Genomic DNA, 16,141 nt, shown 5'->3' on the forward strand with positions numbered 1-16,141 from the left:
TTGGGCCAAAAAGTGCTCATTGATAACTTTTGCAGGTTTTGCAAACAAAAATCATTTCTCCTGACAAGTGCGTCACAATTTCATTCCATTATTTCAGCTATTAGACTAAAAGATTTGTTATGCTATCACATTTCTGATATATTCTTCCATCTGAACTGTGAAATGATCATTTAAACATTATGGACCATATACTATGCACTGGATTCAAAATCTATTACCAAACCCAGTGATCACCCTCTTTGATCAGTGATCAAACTCAGCATGGTGGCACAGTGGTTAGCACTGATGCCTCACAGCGCCAGGGACCTGGGTTTGATTCCCGGCTTGGGTCACTGTCTGTGTGACGTTGCACATTCTCCCCGTGTCTGTGTGGGTTTCCTCCGGTTTCCTCCCAAAGATGTGCACGTTAGGTGCTTTGGCCTTGCTGAATTGCCCCTTAGTGTCTCAGGATGTGTAAATTAGAGGGATTACCAGGGTAAATATGTGGGATTACGGGGATAGGGCCTGGGTGGGATTGTGGTCGGTGCAGACTCGATGGGCCGAATGGCCTCCTTCTGCACTGTAGGATTTCAATGACTTGTTTCACTGTTTTGCTTTAAGTAATTATGTTAATGACAAAAGTTGCCTTGTACCTGGTACAAATACCTCAAGCCACACATTAATGTGTTGCACTTAGCAATCTGATTATATGCACATTGCAAGTTTAAAACATAGTGTGCTCTTATGTTTCAAAATTATATTCTGCTGGGCCATCAGTCCAGGTCTTCGTACACATTGAAGTTGGATTCACCAAATAATAATGATTTCAACTATCAATCATGCTGCACTTTGCATACAGATGTCCAGTCCGGTGTTATGAAAACGAGTGTTATTGTATTATCTTTGACAGCAAATTGAGGTTCAATACTAAGAACATGAGAAAGTGTGAAATAAGCAAAGGCTATTCATATTGTGCTGTAGGGAACGCAGCACAAGAACTTGGATCATTTTTCGAGATAGCTCCAATGATTTAAAGCTGAAGAAATGCTCATTCTGTGAGTTGCCACTGACTTGCCGAAGCTGCGGTCACAATTTATCACGTCACTCTTTATGAACAAATAAAAATGCTTTATTATTTTCAACAATGTTGGCATTGCTGGATAAGCCAATATTTTTTGCCCAACTGAACTTGCCTTTGAGAAGGTAGTGGTGCCTCCTAGAGGGGTGTAGTCCATTTGGTGTATCGAAACCCGGCAGTGCTGTTTGGAAGGGAATTCCAGGAATTTGATTCAGCAATAGTGAAGGAATGGCAATATAGTTCCAAGTCAGAACAGTGTGTAGTTTGGAGGGGAATTTGCAGGTTGTGGTGTTCCCATGTTTCTGCTACATTGGTTCTTTGAGATGGCGGAGGTCATGGGTTTGGAAGGTGCTGTCGAAGGAGGCTTGGTGAGTTAGTTCAGTACATCTTGTATACACTGCCGCCACTGTGTGTCGGTAGTGGAAGGGGTGAATGTTGAAGGTGCTGGATGGGTGCCAATCAATTGGGCTACTTTATACTAGATTGTGTCAAGCCTCTTGAATGTTGCTGGAGCTGCACCCATCCAAACCAGTGGAGAGTACTTCTTCATATTCCTGTCTTGATGATGGCCAGGCTTTGGGGTGAGAGCAGGTGAGTTACTCGCTGCAGAATTCCTAGCCCCTGACCTGCTCTTGTAGCTACAGTATTTATATGGTTGGTCATTTCAGAGTGTGGTCAATGGTAATCGCAAGGGTGTTGATAATGGGGGATTCAGCAATGGTAGTGCCATTGAATGTCAAGCAGAGATGTTTGAATTCTCTCTTGCTGAAGATGGTTATTGCCTGGCACTTGTGTAGCATGAACGTTACTTGCCACTTAGCAGCTCAAGTCTGAATGTTGTCCAAGTCCTGCTGCATTTGTCAGTTGTGCTTAACATTGTGCAATCATCAGCAAACATTCCCACTTCTGACCTTATGATGGAAGGAAGGTCATTGAAGAAGCAGCTGAAGATGGTTGGGCCTAGGACACTACCCTGAGGAACGCCTGCAGTGATGCCCTGGAGCTGAAATGATTGACCTCCAACCACTACAACTATCTTCCTTCGTGTTATGTGTGAGTCCAACAAGTGAATATTTTTCTCTCTAATTCCCATTGACATCAATTTTGTTCGGGTTCCTTGGTGCCACACTCAGTTAAATGCTGCCTTGATGTCTAAGGCAGTCACAGCCAGCTTACCTCTTGAGTTTAACTGTTTTGTCCTATGTTTAGATCAAGGCTATAATGAAGTCAGAAGCTCAATGGCCCTGGCAGAACCCAAAACTGAGCATCTATATAAGTGCCATTAGGTAGCGCTGCTGATGACAGTTACCATCACTTTGCTGATGATTGAGAATATACTGATGGTACAGTTATTGGCCAGAATGGTTTTGTTTTGCATTTTGTAAACAGGACAGATCTGGGTAATTTTTCACATTGTTGGGTAGATGCCAGTGTTGTAGATGCCCTGGAATAGCTTAGTTAGGAGCATGGCTAGTTTTAGAGCACAAGTCTTCAGTACTACTGCCGTAATATTGTCAGGGCTGATATATGTAGGTTAGATGGGCTTTAGATTGGTTTCACAGGTCGGCGCAACATCGAGGGCCGAAGGGCCTGTACTGCGCTGTAATGTTCTATGTTCTATATCAGCGCTATCAGCTGTTTCTGGATATCACATGGAGTGAATCGAAATGGCTGAATACTGGCATCTGTGCTGCTGGAGAACTCTGGAGAAGCATTGCCCTGTCGTCTTTTGGTCAAAACATTAAACCAAGACTTTCTCATAGCGCCACAAAGCAAAACAGGTCAAATAAACATATGTAACTGTGTCAAACTGACAAAATATACAAACTGGGCGGCATGGTGGCACAGTGGTTAGCACTGCTGCCTCACACCACTAAGGACCTACTTTTAACTCCCACCTTGGGTGACTGTGTGGAGTTTGCATATTCTCCCCGTGTCTACGTGGGTTTCCTCCAGGTGCTCAGGTTTCCTCCCACAGTCCAAAGATGTGTAGGTTAGGTGGCTTGGCCATGCTAAATTGACCCTTAGCGTCCAAAGATGTGTAAATTAGATGGGATTAGCCATGGGAAATGCATGGGGTTATGGGGATAGGACAGAGGAGAGGGCCTGGGTAAGATACTCTGTCAGAGAGTCAGTGCAGACTCGATGGGCTGAATGGCCTCTTCTGCACTGTTGTGATTCTATGAAACATAAAATCTACAACCAGCATTTGCTAGTTCAATATATTTCAGATTAACAGATCTCAGAGTGCAAGGCACTCCAGCATAGCCAACTTCCTTTATGTTAAAAGAGCTATTTTTTCTGAACCAGATGGAAATTTCAATAGGACTATATTCTATTGCTGGCTAGAATGCACTGTATTTTGTATCATTGATAAAGTATGTACCTGAAGCATTTGTATAATTGTGCGCATAGACACTGAGTCAACGAAAAGCCACCGTACCCATTGGCATTCATAACACAAATTCAACAGCGATGTCATTAGTATTAAATATAAAATTAAACCCACAATATATCTAACATCTTTCCTCAGTAATTGCTACTATATAATTCTGGATGTTTTTCACTTATTTTGTTAACTTCAGAATAAGGCTGTACTTGCTTGAAATTAGTTGAAATACAGATTTTGAACTTTAGAATAAGTATAGACATTTCTGAATTACATCACGATAATAAGAGATAATATTAGCCTATGCTGGTGCTCTTAAATTATCTGAATTTTCTGTTCCTTGAATGTGTCACAACAAGCACCTTCCAACTCACAAAGAGTAATTTTACAAAATTATACCAATGGCAGGAATTTCACTTGCTGGAATATCATGGGAAAGAAACTAATCAGGAGTGTACACCCAAATTCTTCACCAGTATTCATAGCCAGTAAGCTGCCTGAGTTTGAAAAATGATCCCTGCACCATCTATCTTCTCCAACCGCAGCCACTTCCTGCTACTTGTGAAGACTGTTTCCACAACATCACTGTGCGTTTGTCAAGCTGCTTACACAAATAACCATCCATCTAAGCTAGAGATTCCCAACTGGTGTGCCACGGCACATTAATGTGGCGTGAAGGTCCCACAAGGGTGCCGCAAAGTAAGATTAACAATGATTAAACATTAATGTGATTAGACTAAACCTAATCTTCGTTTTCAGCTCCGTGGTCGATATCTCCAAGTTCTGATGAACTTCGGGCCTCCCATGCATACATCAGCTGGGAATAGGCCGCACATGCGTGGTCCGGATTGTTTTATGCTGGTAATCCAAACCTTGCAAGGGCTGTCTGGGAGGTGCCCGTACATGTGCGGTTCAGATATTTATATTGATTGCATTGCATGAGAATGGGCCGAACCGATGTAATAAATCAAAACTGCGCATGCGTTACCCTTTCCAGGCCAGCGCGTGCAACATTCGGATTACCAACATTCTGAGCCGTGCCTGTGGTGACCCTTTCTTGGCTGATGCATGCACAGGAGATTCCAGGTTCTTTGGGAATTGGAGATGCCCACCATGGAGTTGAAGACAGAGGCCCCCGTGTGCCTGCGCAAAAATAAAACAATGGTGTAAAAGCCGGGGAGTAGTGCAATCATTCCTGTTCACCAGTTAGGTAAATAACAACTACTTATAACTATAATACAGAGGCCTGCAGCCCCATGACTGCCAGTCAGCTTCCAGGATCAAACTTAGACAAAAGTCCGCACTTCCGAAGGTGAAACCCCACCCTGGTCCCTGATTGGTTACGCAGGTCACGTGACTCTTTTGGCAGATCGCCCCTTAAAGGGGTCAAACTCCATATTCCTCACCCTTTAATTTCTTTTATACATTGTTAACAATTAAGTTACTCAGTCCCCAATAACTAGAATATTAAACATGTGCATTCAGTCCATCAGGTGGTTTCTGATTTCTAGTGGAGCAGCGTAACTCCGCTGTCGGGGGTGCTGCCACTGCGGGGTTTTCTGCAGAAACCATTGTTCCAGGCATCTCCTGAGGGCCTGGTAATTCAGCTTCATCCATTACCATGGGGATGACAGACTCACCTGTCCCAGGTTGACTCGGTATTTCACTGCTTGGACAGTCAATAACATTTCCTGCTGGCAACATGGTTTCAGGTGTCAGTACTGGCTGCTGGGACAACTCTCATCCTCCCAAATAGTCTATGTGCTTCCGTACACTTCTTTCTTGTACGTCCACTTCATAAGTCACAGGTCCTGATTTTGATACAACAATTCCTGGTACCCAACTCGTTCCTGGTACCCAACTCCTGGTACCCAAAATTTCTGACATACACGGCTTCCTTCACTGAAAATGACCTTGTTGGTTTGCCTGAATCATGATTTTTCTTCTGATTGGTCTGTACCTGCCCCGGCAAATTTGGAAACACCAGGCTTAGTCTGGTCCTAAAACATCAGTCCATCAACAACTCTGCTGGCAGCATTCCCGTTGTAGAGTGTGGAGTGGTTCTATAGCCCAGAAGGAATCATGAGATTCTGATCTCCTGGTTGCCCCAGACTGCTTCTTAAGGCCTTCCTTGAAGGTTGTTCGTTCAGCCAGTCCGTTGGATGCTAGGTGATAAGGGGTAAATAGTCCTGATGTGCTCAATACCATTTAAGGAGGTGAAATTTAGAAGATTCAGTACTCGTGAAGGCCGTTCCATTATCCAACAAGACTTCAGGTATCTCGTGGGTCAGAAAACACTGACACAATTTCTCAATTGTAGCGTGCCACATCATAGACTTAATTTCAAACACTCACATCCACTTTGAATGAGCATCAACAAGGAGCAAACACGTTGTGTCCAAGAATGGTCTCATAAAAGCAACATGAACTCGTACCCATGACTGGCCAGGCCATTCCCAAGGTTGCAGTGAAGTTATAGCAGGCAACCTTTGTTGTAACTAGCACTGTTCACAGTGCTTGACTCGGCTCTCAAAATTGGCATTGATGCCAGGCCACCAGACATAACTCCTGGTGAGCACCTTCAGCTTAGATATAACCGGATGGGCACTGTGCCTTCAGCTAGGAGCAACTCTCTTCCTGGGACAGTGACGACTACTCTGACTCTCCAAAGCGTGTTACCATCTCCTCAACTTAATTCATCCTTTCGTATATAATTTGGTTTCATCTCCTCTGAAACTGGCTCACTGGTCCAATCGATCAGTATCCAGTGCCTCACTTTGGACAACAGCGGATCCCTGCTGGTACAATACTTGATTTGCTGCACCAAAACTGACAATGTGTTCAAGAAATTCAACGCCATAACAATTTCCTGCGGTACTGGGGAAGTGCTACATTCTCTGGTAAAGACAGGTGACTAAGTACATTGAGATATGTTTTCCAGGCTGGTGCTTGAATGTATATTTATAGGCAGACAGAAGTAACACCCAATGCTGAATTCTTGCTGAAACGATTGGCGGAATAGCCTGGTCATCTTTAAAAAGACTCAACAATGGTTTGTGTTCTGTAAAAACGGCAAAATGCCTCCTATACATGTACTGGTGGAACTTCTTTACCCCAAATACTATTGACAATATTGGTCATAGAAGACAGAGGGTGGTAGTGGAAGGGTCTTTTTCCGGCTGGAGGCCTGTGACTAGTGGTGTACCGCAGGGCTCTGTATTGGGACCTCTGCTGTTTGTGATTTATATTAATGATCTGGAAGAAGGAGTAACTGGGGTGATCAGTAAGTTTGCGGACGACACAAAACTGGCAGGACTTGCAGATAGTGAGGAACATTGTCAGAGGCTACAGAAGGATATAGATAGGCTGGAAATTTGGGCAAGGAAATGGCAGATGGAGTTCAATCCTGATCAATGCGAAGTGATGCATTTTGGTGGGAATAATGTAGGGAGGAGCTACACGATAAATGGAAGAACCATAAAGGGTGTAGAGACGCAGAGGGACCTGGGTGTGCAAGTCCACAGATCTTTGAAGGTGACGTCACAGGTGGAGAAGGTGGTGAAGAAGGCATATGGCATGCTTGCCTTTATAGGACGGGGCATAGAGTATAAAAGTTGGGGTCTGATGTTGCAGATGTATAGAACGTTGGTTCGGCCGCATTTGGAATACTGCGTCCAGTTCTGGTCGCCACACTACCAGAAGGACGTGGAGGCTTTGGAGAGAGTACAGAGGAGGTTTACCAGGATGTTGCCTGGTATGGAGGGGCTTGGTTATGAGGAGAGATTGGGGAAACTGGGGTTGTTCTCCTTGGAAAGACGGAGGATGAGGGGAGACTTAATAGAGGTGTATAAAATTATGAAAGGCATAGATAGGGTGAACGGTGGGAAGCTTTTCCCCGGGTCGGTGGTGACGTTCACGAGGGGTCATAGGTTCAAGGTGAAGGGGGGGGAGGTTTAACACAGATATCAGAAGGACATATTTCACACAGAGGGTCGTGGGGGCCTGGAATGTGTTGCCGGGCAAGGTGGTGGAGGCGGACACACTGGGAACGTTTAAGACTTATCTAGACAGCTATATGAACGGAGTGGGAATGGAGGGATACAAAAGAGTGGTCTAGTTTGGACCAGGGAGCGGCGCGGGCTAATTGTTCCTGGTTTCTCGTTTCAAGGCTTCATTCTATGATCATCTTGCTGGTGCCAGTACAGAGTGAGACTGCGGATAGTTGGGAACCTGTCTCGGGGGCAGGGAATTCATATGGTGTTCGTGGAAGTGGAAATGACTAGGGTTGGGAAGCATTTTCCGATCGGGGCCATTGTGATCTCCTGGACTCGTTTCGATCGCCTCAGGGGGTCGGAGAGGAATTTCCCAGATTTTTTTTCCCCATATTGGCCCTGGGGTTTTTCACTCTGGGTTTTCGCCTCTCCCTGGAGATCACATGGTCTGGAATGGGGGGGTGGGGGTGAGTTAATAGGTTGTAATGAACAAAGCATCGTAGCTGTGAGGGACAGCTCGGTGGATAGGATATTGGTATGTAGATAGGCTGGAAAATTGGGCGGGGATCCTGGATTCAGGATTCAATCCTGGACCGGGGAGCGGCGCGGGCTTGGAGGGCCGAAGGGCCTGTTCCTGTGCTGTATTGTTCTTTGTTCTTTGACAAGCCTTCTTTTTCAGTCTGAGAGCAGCCATTTTCGGCCTCTGAGAGAGTTCTGGAGACATACCCTACAGATCTTTCAGATCTATCATCCATCTTATGGGACAATACTGTACCAACACCATTTGGAAAGGCAACACAGGTCAATTCCAATTCCTTAGACAGGTGGAATTACACCAATAAATTCAATGAATGTAACAATTGCTTTGCTTTGTTAAAAGTTTCTCTGGAGCATCTTTCAAAACCGATGTGGGTGCTTCTTTAGCAGCATATGCAAGGAACCAGTTATGTCAACAAATTTGGTAGAAAACACCCATAGTAATTCACTATTCCTGAAGATGACTTGAGTTCAGATGTGTTTTTGGGGTTTTATTGCTCTGACCTTGTCTTCCATGGGGTGTAATCCTTGTGCATCTACACGATAGCCCATATAGGCTACCTCAATGGCTTGCAAAGTACACTTCTCCTTCTCGAGGTGAACTCCAACCTCTCAAAATCTCTTCAGCACTTCCTCCAAGTTTGCTAGGTCCTCAGCTTCTGTTGATTCAGTTATCAAAGCATCATCCAGCTACACTATGACTCGGCAGCCCTTGCAACAAACACTCCATTGTTCGCTGGAAAGTAGCACATGCCAATGACGCTCCAAAGGGTATGCACGGATACTGAAACAAACCTTTGTGCCTGTTTATTGTAATGCAACTTCGTGAAGCATCGTCTAACTCAAGTTGCTGATATACATGGCTCATATCCAGCTTTGTATAAGACTGACCTCAGGCCAACTTTGCATATAAGTCTTCAATCTTGGTTCTTGGATATTTATCTAACTTGGCAGCCTGATTAACTGTTAGTTTCCACAGATGCTGACAGTTTTATCTGGCTTTATCATGGGGACTATGGGTGCTGCCCACTCTGAATTGAACTGGTTGGATTAATACCAAGTTCTTCCAATCTCTTCAATTCCATGTCCAACTTTTCTCACAAGTCATATGATACTGGTCTTGCTCTAAAGAAACAAAGGGTTGTTACTGGATCTACATAGATCTTCACCTGGAGGCTCTTTATTTTACCTACCTCATCACAAAAAACATTCTCATGCTTCTTCATTAACTCAGGCTGTTCCCCTTCCTGTACTTGGAAGATTTCCATCCAGGTTAACTTGATTACCTGATTACCAATAAACAATCATGGCACTTGGCCTGACACTATTATTACTGGAAGCTGAGCGAATTTCTGCCGATAGCTTATAGGTACTGTGGTAGTACTCTTTATCTTGATGACTTCTCCTGTGTAAGTTGTTAGTTTTGCTGCGGTACCCTTCAAATGCAATGGCTAGACTCTTTGTAAATATTGAAATATGTCTTTTCCTATTACCTTGGCAGAGGCTCTATCAACTTCCATCTTTGTGGGCTTATCGTTTACCAAAAGCGTCACAGTGATGGGGGCTACCTTATTCATTTTCACGTTGAACAATGAGTGAACATTTAAATCCTTAGTACTGGACTCTTCCATATTATGCACTTGCGATGTATTACTAACTCTGTTACTGGGCCGACGAGATTTACTTTTACATCGGCACCTTAAGTAACCTTTCTTGTGGCAGAAAAAACATCCAGTCTTTTTATACCTGCAGGCTTCAGGGGCGTGGTTACCCTCACACTGGTAACACTCTACTTCAATCCGAGGCTATTAATTAGCCCTTTAAAATCTTCTTACTATATTCGTGGCCACAATTGCTTCTCATTTTAAAATTACATCTTGATTTTTGTTGCCACTGCTGATTGCAGTTTCCCACCCTAACTGGTAAACTGTACCATTTTGCGCACTCTAAAGATCCTGTGTGCCCTTCCCAGCACTTTCCATTGCCATCACTATGTCCAGCACCTTCTTAAAATTTATATCTGCCTCAGCCTCTGCTAATAGCTTTATTGTTTACCCTGCAGACTAAACGGTCCCACAGCATATTGTTGAGAGTGGCTCCGAAGTCAGAGTACTCTAAGATCTATCTTAATTTGGTAATACAAGTTGCAATAATTTCTCCAGGGACTCTCCCAGTTGAGTTAAACTTAAATCCCCGCAATATTAGCGATGGTTTCGGATGGTAGTGTGTTTTTACCAATTCAACCATCTCAGTGAATGACTTGGAGCGGCATGTTTGAGAATGTGAGGCTGTGTATTAAATTGGAAGCCTGGGTCCCACAAGCTCTTAGAAGGATTGCCTTTCTCTTCCCCTACTCCTCTATTTTGTTGGCCTGAAAATAGTAGCCCAAATGTTCAATGTATCTTGTCCAATTCCCCACAGAGGTATCACAAGGATATATGGGAAGCTGCAGTCCGAATGAGGGCATATCTGCAAACATTCTTCAGTTTCTCAACTTGAACTAAACTTCAATCTGACTTTATACTCATGATCTTGCGACTGCTTTATTTTATTTTATCCTCGTCACCAATGTAATAATTCCTGCTCACCATTTAGCTAAATAACAACTGCAACATTTATTTACATATAACAATAATATTAGAGCTCTGATAAAGGGTCATCTAGACTTGAAACGTTGGCTCTATTCTCTCCCCACAGATGCTGTCAGACCTGCTGAGATTTTCCAGCATTTTCTGTTTTTAGAAACACTTTATCCCTGCCATTTAAAACCAGAACTAGTGTCAAAACTGTGATCTATTATCATTGTCAGCTACCCTCGATTTGAAAATGACACCTACTCAGGGTTGCATGTTTCTGTCATGGGTCTTCATTGTTACTGAACAGGCTGTTTCTTGGACCGCAGAACTTTGGGCCCATGGGGACAAGATTTCCCATGAGGTAGTGGGATCTGGATGGGTGTAACCCCCTGCTGACCACTATATGGGGCTACTATTTAAATATTCAATCAACAGGATCCCGAATTCCTAGCGGTTGATGTTGATTTGGCTAATTCCCTGTTTACCCATAAATGTCAGTACTGTAATCGGGATATCAAAAATAAATTTAATAACACATATAATTAACAGACATAAAACAGTGAGCTCTGATCTATAATCGTTGGGGGCCCTCCGTTGGTGCACATATAGGGAAACTCATCCTCCGTAACACATTCGTAGATACTGATCCAGTTGGACTGTATAGTCCCCACCAGTTACTCACGACACCCACACACAGTACAGGAGAGACACACGTGTGGAAGATGATGCCGCAGGAGGCAGAGGTGCCGCGAGCTATCCGTGCAGCAACATAGGTCGAGTGCGCTGAATGCTGTCCTCCTCGGCAGTAATGAAAAGAACAGGCAGGGGAACGCCTGGCTGCCTCTCCCTCCAAACCGAATTCTCCCTGCCTGGAAAAAGCTCTCTCTCTTCAGCTCTGCACCTTCAGCTCTCTGCCTCTCCACTTCCTGGCGCCTTTTTTTTCCTCCCACCCCCAGAGCAATCCCATTGGCCCAGCCCACATCACTCAACCAACAGCATCCTGTTCACAGCACCCACCCGGCAAACAGGACACTGAAGCCCACCAGGGACAAAGAACACTGGTAACTGTCTTCCCCACAAATTTTCCTCAGTCCCTTACATGTGTTTTTTTTCTCTGCTTGCTATCGCTCTGCCTCATCATTAAAGCATGACTCCAGGATGATGCCTCACAACACCGGGGACCCGGGTTCAATTCCAGGCTCAGGTCACTGTCTGTGTGGAGTTTGCATGTTCTCCCCGTGTTTGCGTGGGTTTCCTCCGGGTGCTCCAGTTTCCTCCCACAATCCAAAGATGTGCTGGTTAGGTGCATTGATCGTGCTAAATTGCCCCTTAGTATCCCAGGATGTGTTGGTTGGAGGGATTAGCAGGGTTGTTGTCTGGGGTGTGGGTGTGGGGGGAGGCCCGGATAAGATGCTACGTCAAGAGTCGGTGCAGACGCGATGGGCCGAATGGCCTCCTTTTGCACTGTAGGTAATCTATGATTAATGTCAATATTGCTGTGCGACCCGGAGAGCTTCAGAGTGTCTTTGAAGTGTTTTCTTTGTCTTCCCCTGGAAGATTGGCCATTTAAGAGTTGAGATAACTGGAACTGGTGAAGAAGATGTTTTATCCACCTGGACATGGAGTCCAGTCCATCAAAGTTGGTTTTGCAGGAGTTTGCCTGCATGCTTGTGGAACTGGCTTTATTTGACAGTCCCATTATTGAATCTGGAGGTGGTAGTGGAGGTATTGCTGATGGAATTTATCTTGCAGTCTCATGTGTCACTGATGCACAGTCCCTGTCTTGCTTCAGTTAAGGACTATGGTGGCCAGGTGTGGGTTGATGTGAGTTTTGTTTTGGCTGGGTTTCTTGTATGCAGAATCGAAGAGATCGAGAGTAGTTTGCAAATCTGGTGCAACGTCACTCTATTTATATGCAGACTATAAATTATGTACGTCTGTGCTAGTCAGTTCAGTTCTGGCACAGACGTGACTGAGGTTAAAGTGTTTTCCATCCAAGTGGTACTTAATACTCTCGCTGGCTCCTACTGGCTGTCCAGCCAGCAGACGGGTTTCCGACTGTCATTGTCAGATAGTACCCACAGGCTGGGAAACCCAAAGATGAGGTGGACTGCTAGTTTTACACACTGTTCAATATTACTCTTCATCCACTTCAATGAAGAAAAAAATTATGTGGCGTGTAAAACCAACATTGCCAAGATTCTATCAGTTTCCCAAAAGGAGGAATATGTTAAAATTGCCGCTCTTTAAACTTCCAACATATCTACATTTATACTTTGCTTATAGGATATGTTACCATATAGGAGACACAAATAAGTTTGAGTGGCATGGTGGCAAAGTGGTTAGCACTGCTGCCTCACAGTGCCAGGGACCCAGGTTCGATTCCCGGCTTGGGCCACATTCTGTGTGGAGTTTGCACGTTCTCCCCGTATCTACGTGTGCTTCCTCCAGGTGCCTCGGTTTCCTCCCACAGGTTAGGTTGATTGGTCATGCTAAATTGCCCCTTCGTGTCAGGGGGACTAGCAGGGTAAATGCGTGGGGTTATGGAGACAGGGCCTGGGTGGGATTGTTGTTGGTGCAGGCTTGATGGGCTGAATGGCCTCCTTCTGCAATGTAGGGATTCTAAGTTTCAAAAGGTCAAAAGCCATGAGACTCTTAAAACATAGAACATAGAACATTACAGCGCAGTACAGGCCCTTCGGCCCTCGATGTTGAATAGGTTATGCTAAATATCCAGGAGTTGATAAACATTAAAGGAGTGGATCATGATGAAATTAGAAGCCTTCCTGTGAAACAGAAGAATCCTTCCTCAGTAGATTTTTTCCACTTATTCCATTGTACATAGGAACTGTGCCATAACATACAATCTTGTTTTATATGCATTCCATCATCTACTCCTCTTTTCCCTTTGTGGATGCCAACAACAATCAGCCTAACCTGCCCCAAATATCCAGCAATTTCAGAGCACTGCTGCTGATTTAGGCAGGTGGGTGCACCAGGTAAATCAAAGAATGAGTGAAGCAAAAAGATATGTTGGTAGCATATGAGGAGCAGAAGCCTGGTTGGAGAGTCATCTTATGTTCTTCCTTTGCTGCAGAGCATTAGGATCCTGATATCAGAAAGCTTGCATTGAAAAGAAGCAGACTATCCCAGCAACAACATTTTTTGTTGTCATTGAAGAGTCAACCAGGCAGAATACAGAGTGCGCTGGCAACATTGAAAAAGCCTATTGTCCAAATCCTGTTGTGCATGAATGTGATCCATGGGTGGGATTCTCTGGCCTTTCACACCAGTGGGATTCTCTGGTCCCACTGCAGTGAACGGTGATTTGGCTGAGCGCCAAATTCTCCATCAAAGAACGAAGAAAATTACAGCACAGGAACAGGTCCTTTGGCCCTCCAAGCCTGTACCGACAATGCTGCCCAACTGAACGAAAACCCCCCTATCTTTCCGGGGACCATATCCCTCCATTCCCATCCTATTCATGTATTTGTCCAGACGTCCCTTAAAAGTCACTATCGTATCCGCTTCCACTACCTCCCCCAGCAGCGAGTTCCAGGTACCCACTACTCTCTGTGTAAAAAAACAGCACACTCTGTATTCTGCTTGGTGTATTCTGCCTGGTGGACTCTTCAATGACAACTAAAAATATTGTTACTTGGATAGTCTGCTTCTTTTCCTCGCTTGCAGCCACAGCAAGACGTGAACAGCTGGAGAATTCCGGCCCACATTGGAGCATGTGACAAATTAATCTTCCTATCACATCACCACTTACAGACATAACAGAGACTACAGGTAAATGTTGCTCATTTTAAAATGGAGTTTTCATGGACAGATCATGTATCAGGAAATGTCAAAAAAGGATATTACAATCTTATTGCTTTTAATGTACAATAATGTTTTAATCATCATCATTTAATAATTAATTAACTTCCTACCTTTGGTCTTCCGTTGATGATGAAATGTTCGGCCACGAAACCGGGGTGTTGCTTGAAAAATATTATTCAAGTCTTCTTCCCAGAAATCTGGATCTAAATGCCTGAGAAGCTCTTCTATTGTATCAAATCCAGCAATAGTCTCATCCAAAGAGTCCACAGTCAGTGGTGAATCAGTAACTGCTGAGGAATGCCACAGTGGCCCCTGTATGGAAAAGCATAATCATACTGTATTAGCGTACCCCAACATCATTGTTGTGGTGATTGTCCCTTTAAGGATCAATCCACAGAGTAAAGGCCACATGTCCCGGAGAGCCAATCGGGGAAACAGGGTGTGGGTTCAGCCTGGTAATTGTGGGTTTCTTATTCAGAGCCATCTCGGGAGCTGATTGCAGATACGAAACTGCAAGACTCTGTATAGTGTTAACCTGTAAATAAACGAGTTGTGTTTTCCCTAAACTGGTGAAGGGGCATCTTTACAATTGTATTGTTTCAAAACCACCGGAGTGTTTCTATCTATGGAGGGCTCTACTGTGTCAAAATGTCTCAAAGTCTTCCACACAATGAAAGACTTCAAACTTCAGTGATTGTTATGCAGGCAGGTTGTAGCTCAATTACTCTAAATTTTCTAACAGCCGACAAGCCAGCTACACAGCGCGGCAACAACATTCAACGTTCTGCTAATTAGTACCAATGAACTAACTGGTCAATTAATCAAGGATGGCATTAGTGTATGGGCTAATCATCAGTAATGAGCCAGCACTCTTACTTAAATTCATATTAAGAATCCTAACAGGAGCATAAACATTTAAGTTTGCACTGCACTCACGTTAAGGAATGAACTGCCAAATAAACTCTTGCAATATCCGGAAGAAAGATTGTGCTTGTAATGTCATTGATTTAATATGGTGTCTCTGAATTGGTCAGTACATTGAACAGCATGTGAAAAATGTACATAACTAACTGGCGGGGACTTTTGGCCGGAGGTCAGATTTGTTTTTTCCCCAGTAGACTGTGTTGCCCTTAGAAAATTTCTGTATGTATATACACCAGTGGCTACAGCAATGGAATTTAATTGTCAATCATTTCTGGTATGTAAAAAAATCAATCGGCCAGGCAGTCCCATACCTTAGCCAGGGTTTGCTGACTGCAACTGTCCAGCATCATTTTTTGGAAGGTTAGGGAAGGGGGTTCCAACCAACCCAGCAGGTTGAATCCTGTAGCTATTTGTATAAGAACACTGAGCAAGACTCTGGAAATAGCTTTGAAGTTACATTATTAATTCACAACAGCCTCCTGGTCTGAGACATTCCCAGAGGTTTGGACATATTCCCCACTTGACCTCACTCAATACTGGAATGATTTCAGAATGATAGATGTTCAAAATGGCCTGCAATCTATTTCTATTTTGCACACAAGTTGAACTGATAATGCTTCAGTGAATCATGCAGTAAAACTGTCTTGTAAAAACCTACTTTACAAAGTGGATGAGATGAACAGCACTGCCTTTGCCACACATGTCGCAGTAGCTCAGTGCTTGAATGGTGAAATACAGAGTTAAGATCAATAATCCCTTTGCAGCTATATATGTATGATGTAGTCTAGGCAATCCATGCTGCATTGGATTTATACCCTAACCTTTTCTAAAAGCCATA

General features: G+C 44.0%; 1 protein-coding gene across 2 annotated transcripts in view; it reads right to left on the reverse strand.

Annotated features, from left to right (window-relative positions):
* The window catches only part of pdgfd (platelet derived growth factor d), a 172,626-nt gene that overhangs the window by 22,708 nt on the left and 133,777 nt on the right, over nucleotides 1–16,141 (reverse strand). For both annotated transcript variants that reach the window (XM_078222030.1, XM_078222031.1), the window contains exon 5: nucleotides 14,490–14,691. In XM_078222030.1, the coding sequence (XP_078078156.1) occupies nucleotides 14,490–14,691 (202 nt within the window). The remainder of the gene's footprint in view (nucleotides 1–14,489; nucleotides 14,692–16,141) is intronic.

Source organism: Mustelus asterias, chromosome 10 (genome assembly GCF_964213995.1).
Source record: "Mustelus asterias chromosome 10, sMusAst1.hap1.1, whole genome shotgun sequence".
In the NCBI taxonomy this organism is placed as follows: domain Eukaryota; kingdom Metazoa; phylum Chordata; class Chondrichthyes; order Carcharhiniformes; family Triakidae; genus Mustelus; species Mustelus asterias.